The sequence below is a fragment of the Xenopus laevis genome, chromosome 3L (assembly GCF_017654675.1).
Source record: "Xenopus laevis strain J_2021 chromosome 3L, Xenopus_laevis_v10.1, whole genome shotgun sequence".
Taxonomy (NCBI): Eukaryota; Metazoa; Chordata; class Amphibia; order Anura; family Pipidae; genus Xenopus; species Xenopus laevis.
Genome location: NC_054375.1, coordinates 28,659,181 through 28,678,640, shown reverse-complemented (window position 1 = coordinate 28,678,640; position 19,460 = coordinate 28,659,181). Strand labels below are relative to the sequence as shown.

The following is a 19,460-nucleotide window of genomic DNA, read 5'->3' as shown; positions in this document are numbered from 1 at the left end:
TGTAGCCTAGGGGCCTTACATCTCATTTATCCACCACTGTGTGCATTATATATTTCTAGCCTCCTCATAAGCAATGTAGTTTAGCCACCCTGCATTTCTTTATAATGAGATATCAGATGATCAAGAACACTAATCCAGTAATAGGTTGATTAGGTCCATATATGCATAGCTTTTATTTTTATTTATGAACAGAAAAACATTTTTAAATTTCAAAATGACTTTTTAGAAGGAAAATAGTACTGTGTTGTAGAACTGTACTTTTGCTTATATAAGCAGCGAAGAGCAGAAAGGGGTTCATAAACATGCTATGGCAGAAAATGAAATAGATTATATGTACAATTGGCTGTAAAAGCTTCTTCTTTACCTACCTATCTCTTTGAATTCCATGTTAACAAGTTCCAACCAGCAAGTATCAATCTCATCAAGGTCATATCGACATGATGACCGAAATGGGGTCTGGAATCTTCTTGGATACTCAGTTTCACCTAATGAGTGAGGTGTAATCAGTGGAGGACAATCCTCAATATCGTGAACAAACCTAAGCAAGACAAAAAAAAATAATTCTGTAAATTCAGGCTTCCCGTTGGACTTTACAATTACTAACATATTACTTACTGTCATTTTACTATCACTTGTCTGCAGTTTTTAAAAACTATGTTTTGTGTGTTATTTAAGTGAAACCCCACTGAGAACAAAGCGGAGAAAAAAAACTAATCTTGCAAACCAGTGTCACACCCATGCCTTTTATATGGACAATGAAAGTCAAAGAAGAATTATGTAAGTTATTATTTTCTTAATGGTAGAGCCATGTTAAAGAGTTCACTAGTGGAGGGTCCTGTTCTCTCTGATCGGAGAGAAGAAGCAATTTAGTAGCAGAGTTTGAAACAAACTGAAGTACGGAGAAGTGGGAGCTGGTTGTGTAAAAAGAAAGCTCTGCAATTCCTTTTTACAAACTTTTTAAATTTGTCCTAAATTCTATTTGTTTCTGGAAAGTTAAATAGATAAATAATGTAAATATCAATATTAGTACAGACTCAGATACTGACCGAGAAAGGGTAAAAACAAAGTGGACTGTAATTCTGCGAAAATAAACCCTCTTAACATCCCTCTTGGTTTGTCTTTATCTGCCAAATTACTGTATGCATTTTCCCCTCTGTTCATTCATTTGAAGTAATTCAGAAGGGATAGGCAGTGAATGGATTCAAACACTGCCGACTATTTCCAAACCTCAATGATTATGTAATAGGTGTTTGTTGGGGTGCATTTGGCAGGAGCTACAGTAAGGGAAGTGGCCATGAAACTTAACCTCTGAGTACCAGGCCACCACCTTCACTACTTTTCCAGGGATCCTTTTCTGCTGTCCAGGAACAACAGTCGAGTTGAAATGTGCAGGCTAGTCAAGTCCTTCAACTACCCTCTCAGCCTAAAGGTGGCCATAGACGCAAAGATCCTATCCTCGATTTGTACGATTTTCGGACTGTGTGTGGAGAGTGCCGACATTTTTCGTCCAGCGGAGATCGGTCGTTTGGTCAGGTTTGATTTCGTCCCAACCGATCCCGCCGGAGCCCATTGCGCATTGTTATCGGATCGCTCGGCCATAGAAAGAATCTGCTCGTTTGACTATGTCTCCAAACGTGCAGATATTTGCGTCTATGGCCACCTTTAAACATGTTCCGTACAGACCTACAGTGGATCTGTAGGCATGGGGGGCATTATAGTACTTCTACTTAGTACTAGAACTGTTACCAAAAAGTAAGAGGTACAGATTCAAACCCAAGGGACATGTTTTCACTGCTCTAGATTTCAATAGCAGTAATATATGTAATCCCATGCCTACAAGATAACACAGCAATAAAATGGCTCACAATAGAAAGTCTAGGATTCTAGAGACAATTACATATTGTCATTTAGGAGGGGAGGAGAGTATGAGCTGCCCTATACAGTATGATTTGATTGATTTGTCCAGACTTCTATTGCAGAAGTTTGTGCCTACAAATATATATATATATATATATATATATATATATATATATATATATATATATATATATATATAATTATTATTGCTGACACACACAAACACGTGTAGAGACAGAAGAAACAGCACCAAGGGTCTTTCATGAAAAAATGTATATTGTATTATGGCATGGTATGCCCGACGCTTCGGTCCCCATTGGGACATTGAAAAAGGTCCCAATGGGAACCGAAACGTCGGTTGGGCATACCATGCCATAATACAATATATATTTTTTCATGAAAGACCCTTGGTGCTGTTTCTTCTGTCTCTACACGCATATGCTTTGGTCTACGTGCACAAGGGCAGCTACAAGGAGAGAGAGAGAGAGAGAGAGATAACACAGCAGGGCATAACAAAATGTCCATGCCTCTAGAGACAAATGGCTGCTTATTAAAAATGTATGCATCCTCAGTTAAGAACACTACATCACGTAATGAAAATTCATCCATACTTAATCAATGTCTGAATTAATAAAAATCATTAATTGTTAATGGTCTCATTTGTTTATTATTCACTTCACAGATACCAAAAATTGTTTTCTCCTGTGAGGGCAGCTGCTAGGAGGAAATGCAATAACAATCACTTGCCTTTGCTTTTATAGGGATCTGAGCAAAATGTTCCAACCATAACACTGTAGTATATGAAGTAGTAACCTGGGGCATTCAACTACTTCGAAAGCTTAGCCACCCATCAGAACTTCTAAGCCTGGCTGCCCAAACCTCCTCATGTTCAATATAATGCCATTCCATGTTTTCCAGGAATCAAATAAAAGAAGCACAATCTGGTATTGGAAAGATTGCTGCAGCATTCTTAGTAAGACTGGCTCTTACATTTCTGTGCACTCAGTGAAGAGTTGGCTCGGGAAATAGTTTCCATGTAAAATTTGCGGGATTAAAAAAAAACATGTAAAAGAAGGAGCTGTAGTGCTTCAAGGATGTTTAGTTATTGCTGGGTGCCAATATGGTGCTCTGAGGGTGGAGTTAAGCTGATCATAGACGTGCAGATTTAGCCTTATGGTCATCAAACAATATGATTAATATAGGATATGTATATATATATATATATATATATATATATATATATATATATATATATATATATATATATATATATATATATCAATCAGTTCCCAAAGTAACCGATTTTTATTTCAACCTTGAGCACAACTGGACTAACCCTAAAACAGAGAACATATGTGGCCATACTTAATGGTCGGCAGATTGAGAATATAACCAGACAACTGCCTAAGGCTAATGCCGGAGGGGTCTGAAATTCAGTCCCTATGCTGGCATTAGTATCGACAATTTTGTCGGTCCAGGCACACGCAGTGGATTTTTGCACACACAGCAGAATTCAGTGCGAGAATGCAGTCACCTGGGCGGACACACTTGTTTCAGGTGGAAATTGGAGAGGATACTATGGCTAGTGTAACGGCCTGTGTATTTGAGAGGGCCAGTTTTCAGCCCTGTTTAGGACAATGGCACACGGAGAGAGAGTGGATCCTCACCTGTGCCCCTGCTCCCTTTATCTGCACTGAAAAGTACAGCCTCTGCTTGCATGCAGGCCCAAAAATGCCTGCTTTAGCAATTTTAGGACGACCTCTGCTCCACACTGCAGGTCTGCATGCTAGTGAAAGCTGCACTTTTCATTGCAGATCAGTGGAGCTGGGATATGGAGCGGTTCTGCTTCTTTCAGCCTGCCAAACAAAAAAAAAACACAAGTAGAGAGCAGCGGAGTCAATGCTCTGTGTACCCTTGCCGTAAGTTTAGGTTCAATGCATGGTCAGTATTAAAAGGTTGGATAATGATATAATTAAGACGACATATCATGCAGAGGAATATTAATTTTCAAGTGTATAAAAATACTTGTAGTTAATATAATTTAAATCCTATTAAGTTTTTTGAGATAAAATATTTTTACTTGATAAATCATTCGATGTTTTCAAACTGAAAAGTTTTCCTAAGTGATGATAAATTAAAGAGTTGCTGTTTATGTGAGAAATGTTCCCTGGGCTAATCAACAATTCCCTTCCCGAATGGCCCTAATAGTTTTTTCAGCGCAATTCAAAAGCCAACCGAGCCACTTCAGCTTCAATTTCATTTACTTTTTACATGGACTCTCTTGTAAATTTAATAGATCTCCATAGGCAAAGAGAAGTATACTGGCAATCTGCCATAACCTTCCAACACTTGACAAGAAAATGTTATTGCTTCTATCAAAAACTGCAGTGTAAATGCACCTACGTAAAATAATGTCCACTCACATTTCTACAAAAGGCTGCAATTTAGGTGTTCTCCCTGACAGGATTATTGAAATGCACATCAGGGAAAAAAGCTATAAAATGATAATCCTGTGAACTAGAATAGTTGGTTTAGACGCTATAGCAGCAGCAAAAAAATGATTTAAAATCTTGAAAATACATTTTATTTATAATACATGGAAGTCTGTAATTTTCAGCGTGATGTTATTCATAAAAATAAATCGTGCCATGCAAAGTCAAACATTTAATGTACCAACTAAAAATCCAAAGATCAATACATAGTTGTATAACACGCGCTGTGTTGTAGCAGAGTACATAGTTTTAATTAACCACTTTCTTTCAGATAAAGTGACTAGTGCAAATGGAAAATACCCAGTGATTAAAAGTGAGAGCAACTAATTTGGCACTTTACTCTTTAAACACAGATCAATGCTATTGATATTTTACTTATGTGATTCTATTTAAACTAGTCATCTGTCACACAATAAAATGAGGCCATGTATCTCTAAGAAACATTGTGGCAAGTCCCCAGTGCCAAATGCTACATGAAAATATTACATGTTTAGAAGGATTATGTCTGTTTAATCACATATAGAAAACAGTAGTTTTCTCTATAAAAGGAGGCCCTTTATTTAGCAGAAACAATGCATAAATCCCAATCAACTATGGATCGCAACGATTTCCCCTTTGGGTAATAGGCTTAAGATCTCTATGCATAGCATTTACTGGTAGTGTATTCATCATGCATCTGTCCTCACAAATTACTTTTATGGGAATTAGAAATTTATTTCCAGGAATATTTGTGATTTCTGTGGCAAGCAAATTAGAAATAGAAGCAAATTGAAAATCGACTGGAAGGCATTTAAATAACATTTTTGATAAAATGATTAGTAAGATGTAAAGAAATGGGGTCAGCATTTTAAGGTTTATTTAGGCATCTCAGTGAGATTGCAATAAAATATTACAAACTGTGTGTGTGTGTTTATTTCGACGTTTCGGCTTGCAACTTAAGCCATCCTCAGGAAAGATGGCTTTAGTTGCAAGCCAAAACGTTGAAATAAACAAATAATAATCCTTATTTGAACAAGCATCCAGGCATTGAGCATTGGGATTTTGAGTGCACCAGCACGTTGTTAGTTATTTAAATTAAAGCCCCATAAGCCTCTGACTAAAACTGTGTTTAACAAAAAAGAGAAACAAGCCAGAGACACATTAAATGGTCTGGGCAGGCCACAGGCAAAGAAGTCTTGGTACGGGCACAAAGGCAGGGCAGCCGGCAGATAAGCGGAAAGGCCAATAGCAGGCCAGGGGTCAAAAACCAGGGTCTAAGAATATGAGAGAAGGCCAAGGCAGAAATGTATCTCAGGATACCCTGACAAGAATTCAGTACAGTAACACAGAAGGTTTGGTCTCAGCAAAAGTGATTAAAGATCCAATACAGGGAATAGAAGGAGGCAGGTTTAAGGAGACCCTTAATTGGGCAGAATCATGCAGCTTGATTATAGGTGTCACACTGTGGAAATAGACAGGAGAAAACTGGATTTACATAAACTACCAGGGCAAAACCACACTGTCGCCTGTAGCTCAACCCAGAGGACCAATCGCTAGCAAAAAAAACATGCCCCTGGTTCTAGACCAGAGTGTTACTGACATTAAGGGGGTCAAAATGTTCTCATCATTAGTGATGGGCGAATTTCTGCTGTTTCGCTTCGCCGAAAAATTTGGCAAATTTTGACACCGGCGTCCAAATATCTTTGACGCCGGCGACAATTCTGACGCCCATTAAAGTCAATGGGCGCCTAGAATTGTCGCCGGCCTCAAAAATACTTGGAAGCCAGCGAATTTTCCCAGGCAAATTTTTGCGAATTTATTCGCCGGCGGCGAAACGCAGAAATTCGCACCTGCCAAATAAATTCGCCCATTACTATTCATTATTTTAAAAATAAAAAAAAAATTGTTGCACGAAAACCTACGAAGATCATGAACGCAAGAAACATCTTCCAGCTGTAAAAGGGACATCGGCCATTGACTTCAACATGACTTAGACCGGTTGAAAAATGTGTTTTTTCCCCCATCTAAAAAAAAATCTGATTTTTCCACTTAGAAATTTTGAGGCTTAGGCTCCTAAGTACCATGCGAAGACACAAAAAAAACACTTAAATCTGTCTTTTTGAGATGTTTAGGATGTTTTCCCCATTAATAAAATAAATTTTTACAGCACTCTTCAACTGACAGTTGATGGCGGTCCAGTTCTTAGTGCAAGCCAACAACTATATACTCTTTATGCAGTAGGTCTGGGGCATGTGCAACTAGACCCAATATTAATATTGATGAGTCTACATTATTATTTCTTTTTGCACCTTTGTTCCACTGTAAAGAGAAATATTTTGGGACTTGAAGGGGTTTTTTGCTCTTTTATAGTTTTAAATTATTTTCTGTCTTCTTCACACTCTCTCCAGCTTTTAAGTGGGGGTCACTAACCACATCTAAAAAACAAATGCTCTAGAATGCAACAAATGTATTGTTATTGCTAATTTGTATTACTCATCTTTCTATTCAGGCCTCTCCTATTCATATTTGGACCCTAGCAACTAATTGCTGAAATTAGAAAAAACTAACTAAAAACCACAAATAAAAAATAAATAAAAAACTTTAGTCTCAGAAAATCACTTTCTACATCATATTAAAAGCTAATTCAATGGTGAACAACTCCTTTAACTGACCAACAGACCCAGAGGCACCACAGTAAGTATATTGTGAGGATAGCTCTTATTATCCTTACTGCCTTTAGGGATGCGCCGAATCCACTATTTTGGATTCGGCCGAACCCCCGAATCCTTCTCAAAAGATTTGGCCGAATACCAAACAGAATCCAAATCCTAATTTGCATATGCAAATTAGGCGTTGGAAGGGGAAAACATTTTTTTACTTTGTGACAAAAAGTCATGCGATTTCCCTCCCCGTTACTAATGTGCATATTTGCATATGCACATTAGTAACGGGGAGGGAAATCGCATGACTTTTTGTTTTTTTAGGATTCAGTTCAGCTGGGCAGAAGGATTCGTCCGAATCCTGGACGAATCACGAACCAAATCCTGGATTCGTTGCATCCCTACTTTATGGGGCAGATTTACATAGGGTCGAATATCGAGGGTTAATTAACCCTCGATATTCGACTATCGAGGGTAAATCCTTCGACCGCAATTAGTTCGATCGAACTAAAAATCGTTCGAACGATTAAATCCTTCTAATCGAACGATTCGAAGGATTTTAATCCATCGATCAAACGATTTTTCTACGACCATAAAAAGCATAGAAAGCCTATGGGGACCTTCCCCATAGGCTAACATTGCACCTCGGTAGGTTTTACTTGCCGAAGTAGGGGGTTGAAGTTTTTTTTAAAGAGACGGTACTTCGACTATCGAATGGTCGAATAGTCTAACAATTTTTAGTTCGAATCGTTCGATTCGAAGTCGTAGTCGAAGGCCGAAGTAGCCAATTCGATGGTCGAAGTAGCCAAAAAAATCATTCGAAATTTGAAGGTTTTTTTTATGCTATTCCTTCACTCAAACTAAGTAAATGTGCCCCTATATGTGCCTTTGTTATTTTGTAGCTTTCAAATTCTAACAAACAGGAAAGTAAGAGGATCAAAATAAAATGTTCAAAATTAAGGGTTTTTTTGTCATTCTACACAAATAAATGGGACTAAAAATATTTCTTACCAAAGTGACAATTATGACATTTTCCAATCTATTTAGTTGTTGGTGTTGAAATGAGAAAATGACTGTTTAAAAAAATTATAATTTAGGGTAAAGTTGGGTTAAAAATGTGTAGACTTCCAGATTAAGTGGACTGGGATGGCAAAGACATTTTTTATATGATTCAATCACATGTAACGTAAAAACGGAGCTGATGGATAATTTAATGGCCAATTACTCCAGTGCTATAGTTTGGCTTTATTGTGGTAGAACGGGTGAGATTTGTTAATGATAGGGATATTTTCGCAAATATATGACTAAGGGGTTAATAGATAAATCAGAAGAAATGAAAATAGTGTCTTTAATATGAAGAATGCTTTGTAAGTACTTATGCACTAGTGAGAACTCCCCAGCGACCAGAGCTGGCAGGAATAATATTAGCATCCACAGAAATCTCTTGGCAGAAAAACCTTTCCACTGACTTGCCTGCGCCGATTTATTTACAGGTTCTGGGCAAGTCTAAATTTCACTGTAATGTAATAAAAAAAAATTAGGAGAACTGCGGAAAAGAAAACATTACAGATTTAAATGTGATTTTAAAGAACATTTTTTTTGTTCTGTATATGAGTCTTAAAAAGATTATTTTAAAGGCACGGTAACACAAGAATTTTGCAACAAACCACTTTCGATAACACGCCAGTCACATAGCTCAAGAAATAGTAATAGTGGGTTGATCGGGCACCATCCACAGTAAAGAGCCTTGTGTGTGCTTATGTTCCTGTCTGGACCTCTAGAAATATATATGTGTGTGTGTCCACATTAGCCTGTAGCGGAGTTGCTACAGCATGTGCAGTAAGGATACTGTTAACAGCATGCTGCAATCATCAAAAAGGAGAACTTTGAAAGTTGCTGACTAACTGAATAGAATGGTGCTTAGCAGTGACTTTACTTTTGGCCCAGAATTAATCTTTAAGAGCAAACACACACACTTTATATGAATTATTGGCCATTCTAGTGGGCCTAGGGAAATGGAATATGGCGGAGCTGCTTATGTGGCCATAAAAGAACCACAAACAGTTCTTTTTACCTCCCAATATCTGCTGGGGGACACCTCATTCTTTTAATGTGAAATCTAAATATCTTAAATTTAAAGTGGATAGGTAGTAGTGTGATAGAGTAGGTAAGTAGGAGATCTAGAGCTCTTGGTCTAGCTCTTACCCCAGCCATCTGTTTGCAAAAACCATTTGTCATTATATGGATGTACATGTACAGGCGGACGTTCAATCAGCATTACTTGATGTATTTTTTGATATTCTTTATCACTGCTGCATAATTATCACAGTGTACGCGAAAAATTATGTGGAGGTTCATTGGGAGCAAGAGAAATGGAAGCCCATCATCCAAGTTTACGAATGATGGTTGCAATGCCGAGTGGCGAGAATAAAAAATAAATACTCTGCCTGCAGTATAAACATGGAATACTGCAAGTGTAGAATGTGGTGTTTTAGGAGATCAGATTTCTCTTCCTTTAATTATATACTAGCTTATTGAACTGAAGGGTTAGTCACCCCTTGCTGAAGTAGATGGCTAGGTTTTTTTAAAAATACCAATTATATGGCTTGCTGTTTCTGTGCCTGCTCCATCACAGGCGCCACCTTTAACATGCATATGTCATCAATATGGCTGCCTTTGTTCAAATGCGTGTGTGGAAAAATATAACCGAGCCCTGCACAGCAAATCAGCACTGGAAGGTGCAATGAGACTGCAGGGAAGTAGGCAAAAATGGAAGAGAAAAGATCATAATCATCACACAACGGAACTGAATAGTATAAGCTTGCCAATTGCTTTCCATATTCCATAGCAACCGCTTTAATTGGCTGGCGCTAATTTTCGATTCTGCGTACTGTATGTGCCTATTAGTAGTGCTATGTAATGCACATGCTCCTGGTCTTATTCGATACAGAGTGTTGTATTATGGGATGTTTTTTTCTTTAGTGTGAGGTTTTTTTGTAAACTGAAGGATTTTATACTGGTAAATGGCTGGAAAGTTGTGTGAATTAGGAGCACTACAAAATAGGATAAAAGGTTTGCCTTTCTATGGAACTAAATTTACTGTTAAACTTTCCTTGTCCTTTAATGATAACAGATGGGGTCAAAAACACTTTAATATTCCATGTCTGAAAAGTAATTTTGTGATGGCAAGAAATTGCATACCAAATGTCTATGATGAGCCATGTAACTCATTTAACGTTTTATTAGTACGTAACTATATTTTATTCCTATGTGTTGGACAGCTATTAGAATTCCATATAGTATGAACTTGTGCTTGGAAACTTCGCTTATTAAAGGAACAGTTCATTGTAAAAATGAAATGAAGATCAAAAATGTTTTCAATGTAGTTGAAAAATTACCAGATTTAAAGAAATAAACCTAACTCAACCCAAGTTTTAAATAAAGATTTATAAAATCTGAGGTGGTTCCCTCTTCAAGTTGCTGACTGAATAACGTTAGAGATGCAATGGGGGAAGTTGTGTTCTGGATATTAAGTTATCGGTTACTCCAGCATCTATAGATTACTATATTAAAAATATTTTTTTATTTTGCATTTTTTTTTCCCTATTTACCCGGTGTATTATTGCACTAAACAGTTCCATTAAAAGAGCAAAGTAATCTGCCATGCCAAATTTCCGTTTACCCATTCACAAAATGATTGAGAGCCAGGTTCCAAAACAATTTAAGTGAGGAGTTGTTGTAATACTATTTACAGTAAGATATATCCGTTATTACTGAGCAGGTGTAAAATAATAAAGACTTTGAACAAAATGAAGGAGTGCTGTCTTATATGGTAATATAGCTTGGGGTACAAGGAGTGTATAAACCATTAACATATACCCTGTTAGATGTGTAATGAGGTCAATTAGAATTGCCTGCAATGTATTTGGAATGTTGATAAAAGTTTGATTCTGGGTTATGCGTGTGCTGTAACTGTAGATCTTTTTTCACTGATTTAATTAGATCAATTTCCATTTTTGTTACCATTCATAAAAAAAACAAAAGCTGTTGCAACATATGCTGTGTACTCAAAAAGCAAGGAGGGGAAAAAACAACATGATTCCCCTTTATGCCAAAATGCTGAATCAGAGGCATATGGAATTAATTAACTTATCACACAATGCTTGCTGAGGCTTCATAAATGATGGAGATACAGTAGATTTACGGTCATATGCAGATATGCCGGAAAGGTCAATTTTTCCTTTTTTTTGTATCAATGTAGGACAAGTAGAAGAGACTGCCAACACATTGTACACTTACAAATCCCATTTTGCAGATTTATTGTTATTGTATTTTCATACATTTTATCTGCTTGAAAATAAAAATGAATAAAGGGTCTACACAGTCTAAAAAAAGTAGGTTCCAAATGCACTTTATAGCGACATAATGCAAAAAAATGGAGATTCACTAAAACATGCATGCATTTCAACTTCTCAATTAGTGTTTTTTATAATGTTTGTCATGCTATGTTTATTTGTACAATTTACTTTATTTGCTCTTCTATTGTACAGAACTGCAGAATATGTTGGTGTTTATAAATGTGTTAATAACAGTATGTCCATGTTTGGAAACATTCAACATCATGACAACACCATATACTTATTGGTGCCAAACCAAGGGTGTGTGATTTACATTTTCAGCAATATGTGTTACTTCACATCTATATGTAAGGTTAACTTCCACTTTACACGGATTACTGCAAATAAAAAAAATATAATGTATTATAGTACCACTGATATTATGCATATGGTAGTGCTGTAGCAGGCTTCATCCCAACTGTGGTTTGAATCTAGCACAAAAGTATTTGTTTTCACTGTAATTTTTAATAGCTGATTTTAATCCTTGTAAACTACTGCATACATCTTTGGTGCTATAGAAAAGCATAAATATAATACTGTTAAAAAGCTAGTACTCTCCATTGCACAGCTCACTCAAAAGAAAAAGTGAGAAAATAAGAGCAGCACCCAGTGCTTATCAAGTAGAACAAGAATTTCAAAGTGTCTTCCTAGCCTAGTAGGGTTCGAACACTCACACTTGTGTCAACATTTAAGACAATACAATAGCGCATGAGTGCTATTTTCAAAATCATTTTCAATCACTTGTGCAGAATGGTAGATGGCACAACGAAATGCAGTCATTCACGTGTACAGCAAAGGATTATTCTTTAAACCATAGGCTGGTGCCAACTGCTTCCCAAAGTCAGTAAGCCTTATAGCAGGAGCCAATCAAAAGGCATGAGCTGCATCTCTGGGCTCTTCCAAGTATTATAGACTGGCACATCAGTTCCATCCATTTTAATACAGAAAACATCTTCTGGCAATAGACATAAAACGTCAGAAGATTTCGCTTCCCCGCTAAATTTCCTAACATATGGCACATAAACTATACACTGGGCTCATGTGTAGGGCAATACAACAACTCTGTTTTATTTTATTAAGGTTCCCTGGGCTTGTGTAGTGTAATGTATTTGCTGCAACATATATGTCCAATCAACTTTAACTTTCCACCGTATGCAAATTAGCCAACGCTAGAGCAACTTGCTTTGCTTGCCGCAATAACGCTAGCGCAACTTCGCCAGCGTTCGTTGCCCTGGGCGCCACCCCGGATTTTAGTCCTGGAAAATCTACACCTGGCGAAGTGTTGCGATGTGAGCGAAGCGGTCGCTGGTAAATTTTTGGAGGTTAGTGAAATTGCCCCTATGCATCCATTTTTATACTTAAATCGCAATACTGTGATAATATGTATATAAACATATACATTTTGGATTCCTGTGTTGCTTTGCCTTTTATACTCATGCTCTTTTTAATCTCTCTCCACTAAAGCCTAGTAAAAATAGTATTTAACATTATTATTGCAAATCATGCAACAACAACAACAAAAAAAAAAAGTTGAATATAATCCACGTACATAAAAAGCCAAATTGCAGTTCTAAAACTGTTCAGTCTACGGGCCAAATAATCACTACCTAGAAGTTCTACCAAATCGGATTCCTAGTTGATGATCCTGGTCAGCACATTTGTGGGGTCATCAGTGAACTTGGTTTCTGTTTGGTCTTTTAAGTGTTGGGACTGCTTCGACTTTGTAAATATACAAATCATGGTTCCCATTTTGGTAAATTTGGTATTTGGCTAAATGCAGAAATTCTGGATTTAGTCCATTGCTAATAAAGAGGTCAAAAAAATAATCAATATAAAGATAATTTACTAATGCAGCCAAAGATTGCGAATTCAGATGCATTTTGGCAGGTTTTGAACCTATGACGCTGCATTTATTCAGTGTAAGTGTATTTGCGCTTGGCAAAATTGTGACCAATGGATCTTGCAGTGTGAATTTCATAATTTCTGGCACTTGGCATTAAGGGGCCTGTAGTACTGAATTTTGGATATTCAACAATAAGGCCAGACACGCAATGGGTTTACAGATATCTGCCTTTCCATCAATGGCAACTGTGAAGGTGCAAGCCTGGAACAACAGCCATCCTGCCATAAAACAATCCTTGCAGCTACAGTAATGTCCAAATCAAAGAGATGCAAATAACTGGACACAATGGTGTGGGTGCAGGGATAGCAAGAGTTCCAAAGGGAATGACACTCTACTGGATCAACAAAGGGATACCTGGAGCATTGGATTATGGGATTTCTTTCACAGTGCATCCTAACTTGATTTCACTCCCTATCTATCTAAGAAGAGATGAACCATCTTCAAGAACAGCTAACATCGACCTGATTGGCTGGGACTGTCTTTTGGGTGTGGCTATCCTGGGAAAAGTGCAGTATGCTTGTTTGAATGGTATATAAAGAGCATTGTAAATACTTTATTAGTTGGTAACTTTCCACTCCCTTCCATTGCACCTTTTCCCTATCCCTTTCTACCTCCCTCCATCTTAGTTAGTTCCCTTTTTATGTTATACCTTTTAGCTCCTTTGTAAATAAATACCACTTATTTAAAGATCAGTCTGTCTCAAGTCATTAGCCTGGCACCCCAAAATAGAGCAGATCTAACAGGGCCTGTTTATTAAACCTTGAATTAATCTGGTTGAGTTTTTTAAGGGGAAATCTTTGAGATTTATTATAGCCAAAAGCTACTAAAAATCTGAATCCGAAAATACTCCATCTCAAACCTGTCATGATCATGTAGAAGTTAATGGCAGATGTCCTTAATTGATTCTTGACATTGTGATCTGTGCTGAATATTTATAAAAAGTTGCGGGTTTTGTCCGATAATCAGATGAATACGAGTTTTTGCAGCAACAATTCAATAAAGTTTTAGGAGCGACAATCATACGATACGAATGGTCGCTCGATTTTGTCAGTGTTTTTTCACTCCAACTTTTTCAAGAACTATTGATAAAGTCGACCAAACTCCCATCCAAGAATTTAACTCGTTTGTTTTAATAAAAAACTTGTAAATAACCCCCTAAAATGATGTTTGAACATGATTACTATGGCACAAGTCTTCACCTATTCATGCAGCCTATAGAGAAAACCCTGAAATTACCAGTATGTTTAGAATGAAGGTGGCTCCAGGGTTACCCTATGACAATAGCACAGCGGGCACACTGGCACAAATATGGGAACGTGCAAGTACCTTTAATAAATGACATCAATATGCACAATGTGGCTGCGATTGTAAATAAGGCCATAGATCTATTTTTCTTAGGAAACTACAAAGAACTGTTACTAGTCTTACGGACAGCTACTTCAATGGAATTAAAAGTATTCAGCAGCTAAAACTGTTTTTTTCGAATAAACTCTCTAATACGCCACAGAGCATCAGTAATTCAAGATTTACATATGCTCTAAAGTGGCCAATACGGTTAGATTTGTCTTCTTCCGACTAGTATATAGCAACCAGATTTGTTAGCGGACAAAGTTACACTTTACAGTATTAGCCTTATATGTAAGGCAGCAGCACAACCCTGCTATTAGAACTAAGAACTATAGAATAATTTAAGAAACCAATAGTAGTTTATGATTAAAGTCACATTATCTGCCAATATATTGCAGAAGTAAGCACCTGAAGGAAAACCATGCAAGCACTGGGATAACATACAAACAATGCAGGTAGTGCCTTTACAAAAAAATTAGAAATATGTGCTTAAAATGGACTAAGAGTTGGCCTTCCCAAATTTGGAGCTTTCTGAATATCACGTTTCTAAACAGGAGATCGCACACCTATATAATTACTAAAAAGCACTTATATGGCTTAATAAATCTTAGGGAAACTATACATAGCTATACAGGGCTGCATTTCACAGTATCAGTACACCATAAAAAATGTAAATCATTCCTTTATTGAGGTACACTTATGTACATATTTGAAAATTAGTGGATGATAAAAAAAAAAAAGTAACCACTCATACACTTCAATAAAATCGAGAAAATCATTAGATCGGTGATCCCAAACCAGTGGCTTGTGAGCAACATGTTCCTCACCAACACCTTGGATATCCAGTAGACTTAAAGCAGGTGCTTAAATTCCAGGCTCTGAGGTAAGTTTTCGTCACTTAAACACATGTACTGCCAAATAAAGCCACTTGTAGGCTGCCAGTCCATATAGGGGCTACCAAATAGCCAATCAAAGTCCTTATTTTGCATTCCCAGGGATTTTTTTTCATGCTTGTGTTGTTCCCCAACTCTTTTTACATTTGAATGTGGCTCATGGGTAAGAAAAGTTGGAGACCCCTGTATTAGATCATGAAAATGATCTAGCAGTTAAAATTATAAGCACCCTTGCTACAGTTAAGGATTTTGCACTCTATACCAACACCTCAAACCTCAATTAATGTATTCATTTGATCTTATATTTTGAAGCAACAAGCAGTGTGGCTTAAATAGGTAAAATGCATGTTGGATTGGATTTTATTGTAGGGTCAACCAAAATATACAAGGGTCCTACATTTTTTTTTTTAAGGGAAGGGATCCTGTCATCGGAAAACATGTTATTTTTTCAAAACACATCAGTTAATAGTGCTACTCCATCATCGGTATATAATGCATTTTTGTATAGCCTATGTCACTTTGAGAAAGGCCTCGGAGAGGCCGAAACGTTAGTCGTTTTGCCAATAAAACATTTTTATTTCAATTTAAGTCCTGAGAGTGCGGACCTTCTTTGTGTGATATATATATATATATATATCACAGCACGTTAAATGTGTAGATGGTGCCTGGGTGCATTCAGCAAATAAGTAGATAGGTATCCAAGGATAGGCAAGCACTCGCAGGTCTTATGCAGTGTAAAGGTGATATTTATGCAGCAAAAACTGCTAATGTTACAGCTAGCACTCTAGCCTTTCTCAAAGTCTAGCCTTTTCAGTAGCATCAGTAAAATGACTGAACAATTTAAAACTGAAAATATTATTCTAAAGTTTACCAAAATATCTACAGCAAAAATCTGCTTATTATTGCTGTTGTCTTTTGTTAAAAGAACAAAAGACAACAGGCTACCCATTTAGACTTGGGAAATAGTTCATGGTTAAGGCAGTGGTGAGTCAGTGGAATACCCTGACGGGGTCTCTCTCTCTCTCTCTCTCTCTGGGCCAACGAAAATGAATCCGTCTCATCAAGATATTCTACATAGTCAAGGGACCCCGCTGAAGTCGCCAACATCTCTGCTTCACATATACAGTTAAGCATACGTCAACTGTACCATGTCATCTAAAGTTAGTACTATCATTGTTGTAGCTCGTCTCTTTCCCACTTCTGACAGAGTGTCGGGAGGGGGAGAGGATGAGCTCGTTTCATTATCTTTCTCTCTTCTCTGTTTTCCTCTGTTTGAAAATACCCGACGACACTGCTTGATTGTAAAACCTTTTTCTTTTCTTGGAAAATCAATAAAAAACTATTGAAAAGAAAAGTTACCTCAGAGTTCCATGACCTGTATAAAAACACTTGGCCTTCAGCCTCGTGTTTTTATATGGTCATGAGACTCCTTGGTAACTTATAATATCCTTATAATTTACAAGAGGGGGTACTTTATTCACTATTTATATTATATTTATGTTCCTCTATACAAATGTTATGGAACATATTTATGTGCAATAATAAGGCCATTCATTCTAACAAACATTTTGAAGGGATGATTCACCTTTAAGTTAAGTTTAAGTAAATTGTTCAAGTGTTTTCTTCATATTTTATACTTTTTTAATTAGTTGCCTTCCTCTTTTGAAACTTTCCAGCTTTCAAATGGGGGTCACTGACCCCGCAGCCATAAAACTATTGCTCTTTAAGACTGCAATTTAATTGTTATTGTTGCTTTTTATTGCTAATCTTTCTATTCAGACCTTTTCCTAACCATATTTTAATTTCTCATTCAGACCACTGCCTTGATCACTAGCAACCAGATAGCTGCTAAAATTCCAAACTGGAGAGCTGCTGAACAAAAAGCTGAATAATTTAATAGCCTCACACAAAAATTTAGACAAATTGCAAAATTGTCTCAGAATATCACTCTACAACATACTAGAAGTTAATTTAAAGGTGAACAACAGTAATGACCACAGCAATGATTATCATGAAAAAGTATTCAGAAAATGGATATGGTTTCGCTAAACTGCACAAAAGAGGACTCTTACCTAACTTCTGGTTGAGGTACGGTTCCTAAACTTGCTGGCACCTGGACCCCTTTCTCCCACTCCTGCCTCCAAGGATCAGCTAGTATGTAGAATTCATCTGGGCCGAACTGGAACGAGTCTGGGACTTTCATAGCCGTTATTAAGTCCGTGCGGAAAACCTACGAAAAAGTGTAACAAAGACTTCAAAGTCCATGGCTACAAAAATATGCAACTTCCCACCCCACCCACACAAACAAGCTTTCTAGATTAAGAATGCATTTCTGCCTTGTGCATTATGGCCCAATGATCGGATCAGCCCAATCAGCCTCACGGTGGGCATATAAGAGAAAGATCCGCTCGTTTGGCAAGTTTATTGCCTTTTAGTAATAGCCAAGTCTGTGTTAAATAAAAATTTAGAATTATTTTTGGACGTTCGGATAGTGTTTAAATACCTTTCTTACATTAGCACAACTGAATGAGCGCATGTCAAATGGGGGTCATTCTTCCCTTTAAATTTGCTGTGTTTTGCACAGCAAAATTACTTTAAAGTATTGTTTCTGTTGTTGGCCTCAACAGCAGATCAGTGTATATTGACATACAGACAATGATTTCTTGATCAGTTTTTTACTCACATTCAAAGCACTTCAATTTTTTTTAAACTATTCTAAAGCAAGATCTCAGTCTTGCAAATAAGACTCCAGGGAATAGCTAAATAATTACAGATTAACCTCTCACCTCGGAGTGCATTGCTCTTATTGAGTATTTCATGACCAACTAATTAGTTTGCCCTTGTACATTGATATTCATGTGATGAATCCAACAGATTTTTAGATTCTGATGAGTTCTAGAAGGTAACCTAATAATCAAGTTTCAAAAACCACAGAATAAATAATAAAGGCCAACTGTACATTGCCCTAGGATTACATTATACTTAAATTATGGCATATTATGGTGTTTCTGGTTGCTTTATGTGATAATTGGTGTGATCTCCTGTAAAAATACCACTCTTTGCCTATGAATAGTTCTAATGCTGACATTGCTTCACTAGACAATTTATCAAAGGTACCCGAATGTAAAAAACTCGATTGATTGCAATTGATCAAGTTTTTGAGCACAAACCACCATAAAAAAACCAAATCATGAAGGCAAAAAAAATATCTTCAAATAGTTCAAGGGACCTCTGACATTCACTTCATGATCGGGACAGGTTTTAGCTGGAGTATTTTAAATAACCTCAATAGGCTGGTTTTGCTTTGAAAGTAAAGGAAACAGACCAGGAACAGGCAGTACTTTAGTCTGCAAACACCCTTTATTGGTGTATTTTCACTCACGACATGTTTCGGGAACCAGTCCCTTTTTCAAGTCTGGTTTTGCTTCCAATAAGGAATAATTATAACTTAGTTTGGATAAAGTACTGCTTTAAAATTACAGAGAAAAGGGAAATTATTTTTAAAAATTTGGATTCGTTGGATAAAATGGAATCTATTGGAGACAGCCTTCCTGTAATTCTGAAGTTTCTGGATAATGTGTTTCTGGGAAACAGACTCCGTACCTGATACAAATTGGTGGCTTTGAGAATTGCATTGTGGACAATAAGTTCACACTTGTTTAGGGGTTTGACATATCATATTTACAGTAAAAAAAAACAAAAAACATTTTGTTGTACTGAGCCCTTGCTATGCAAAGGTCCCATTATAAAGGTTTTAATTTCAGCTACACAATACATTAACCTACAGATCTGAAGATTTACCATATACAAATTCACTCAAACTCTTACAAAAATGTCTTTCACTTCTGAAATAACTTATACAAGGTTAAAAAAAGAACTTCATTATTGTGTTCAAACACTTTTGAATAATTATGAGAACTGAATAAATGTGT

General features: G+C 36.8%; 1 protein-coding gene across 3 annotated transcripts in view; it reads right to left on the bottom strand.

Annotated features, from left to right (window-relative positions):
- Positions 1-19,460, bottom strand: part of jade2.L (jade family PHD finger 2 L homeolog) — a 126,241-nt gene that overhangs the window by 69,131 nt on the left and 37,650 nt on the right. For all 3 annotated transcript variants that reach the window (XM_018252014.2, XM_018252015.2, XM_018252016.2), the window contains exons 4-5: positions 17,601-17,758; positions 369-538 (exon numbers count right to left, since the gene is read on the bottom strand). In XM_018252014.2, the coding sequence (XP_018107503.1) occupies positions 369-538; positions 17,601-17,758 (328 nt within the window). The remainder of the gene's footprint in view (positions 1-368; positions 539-17,600; positions 17,759-19,460) is intronic.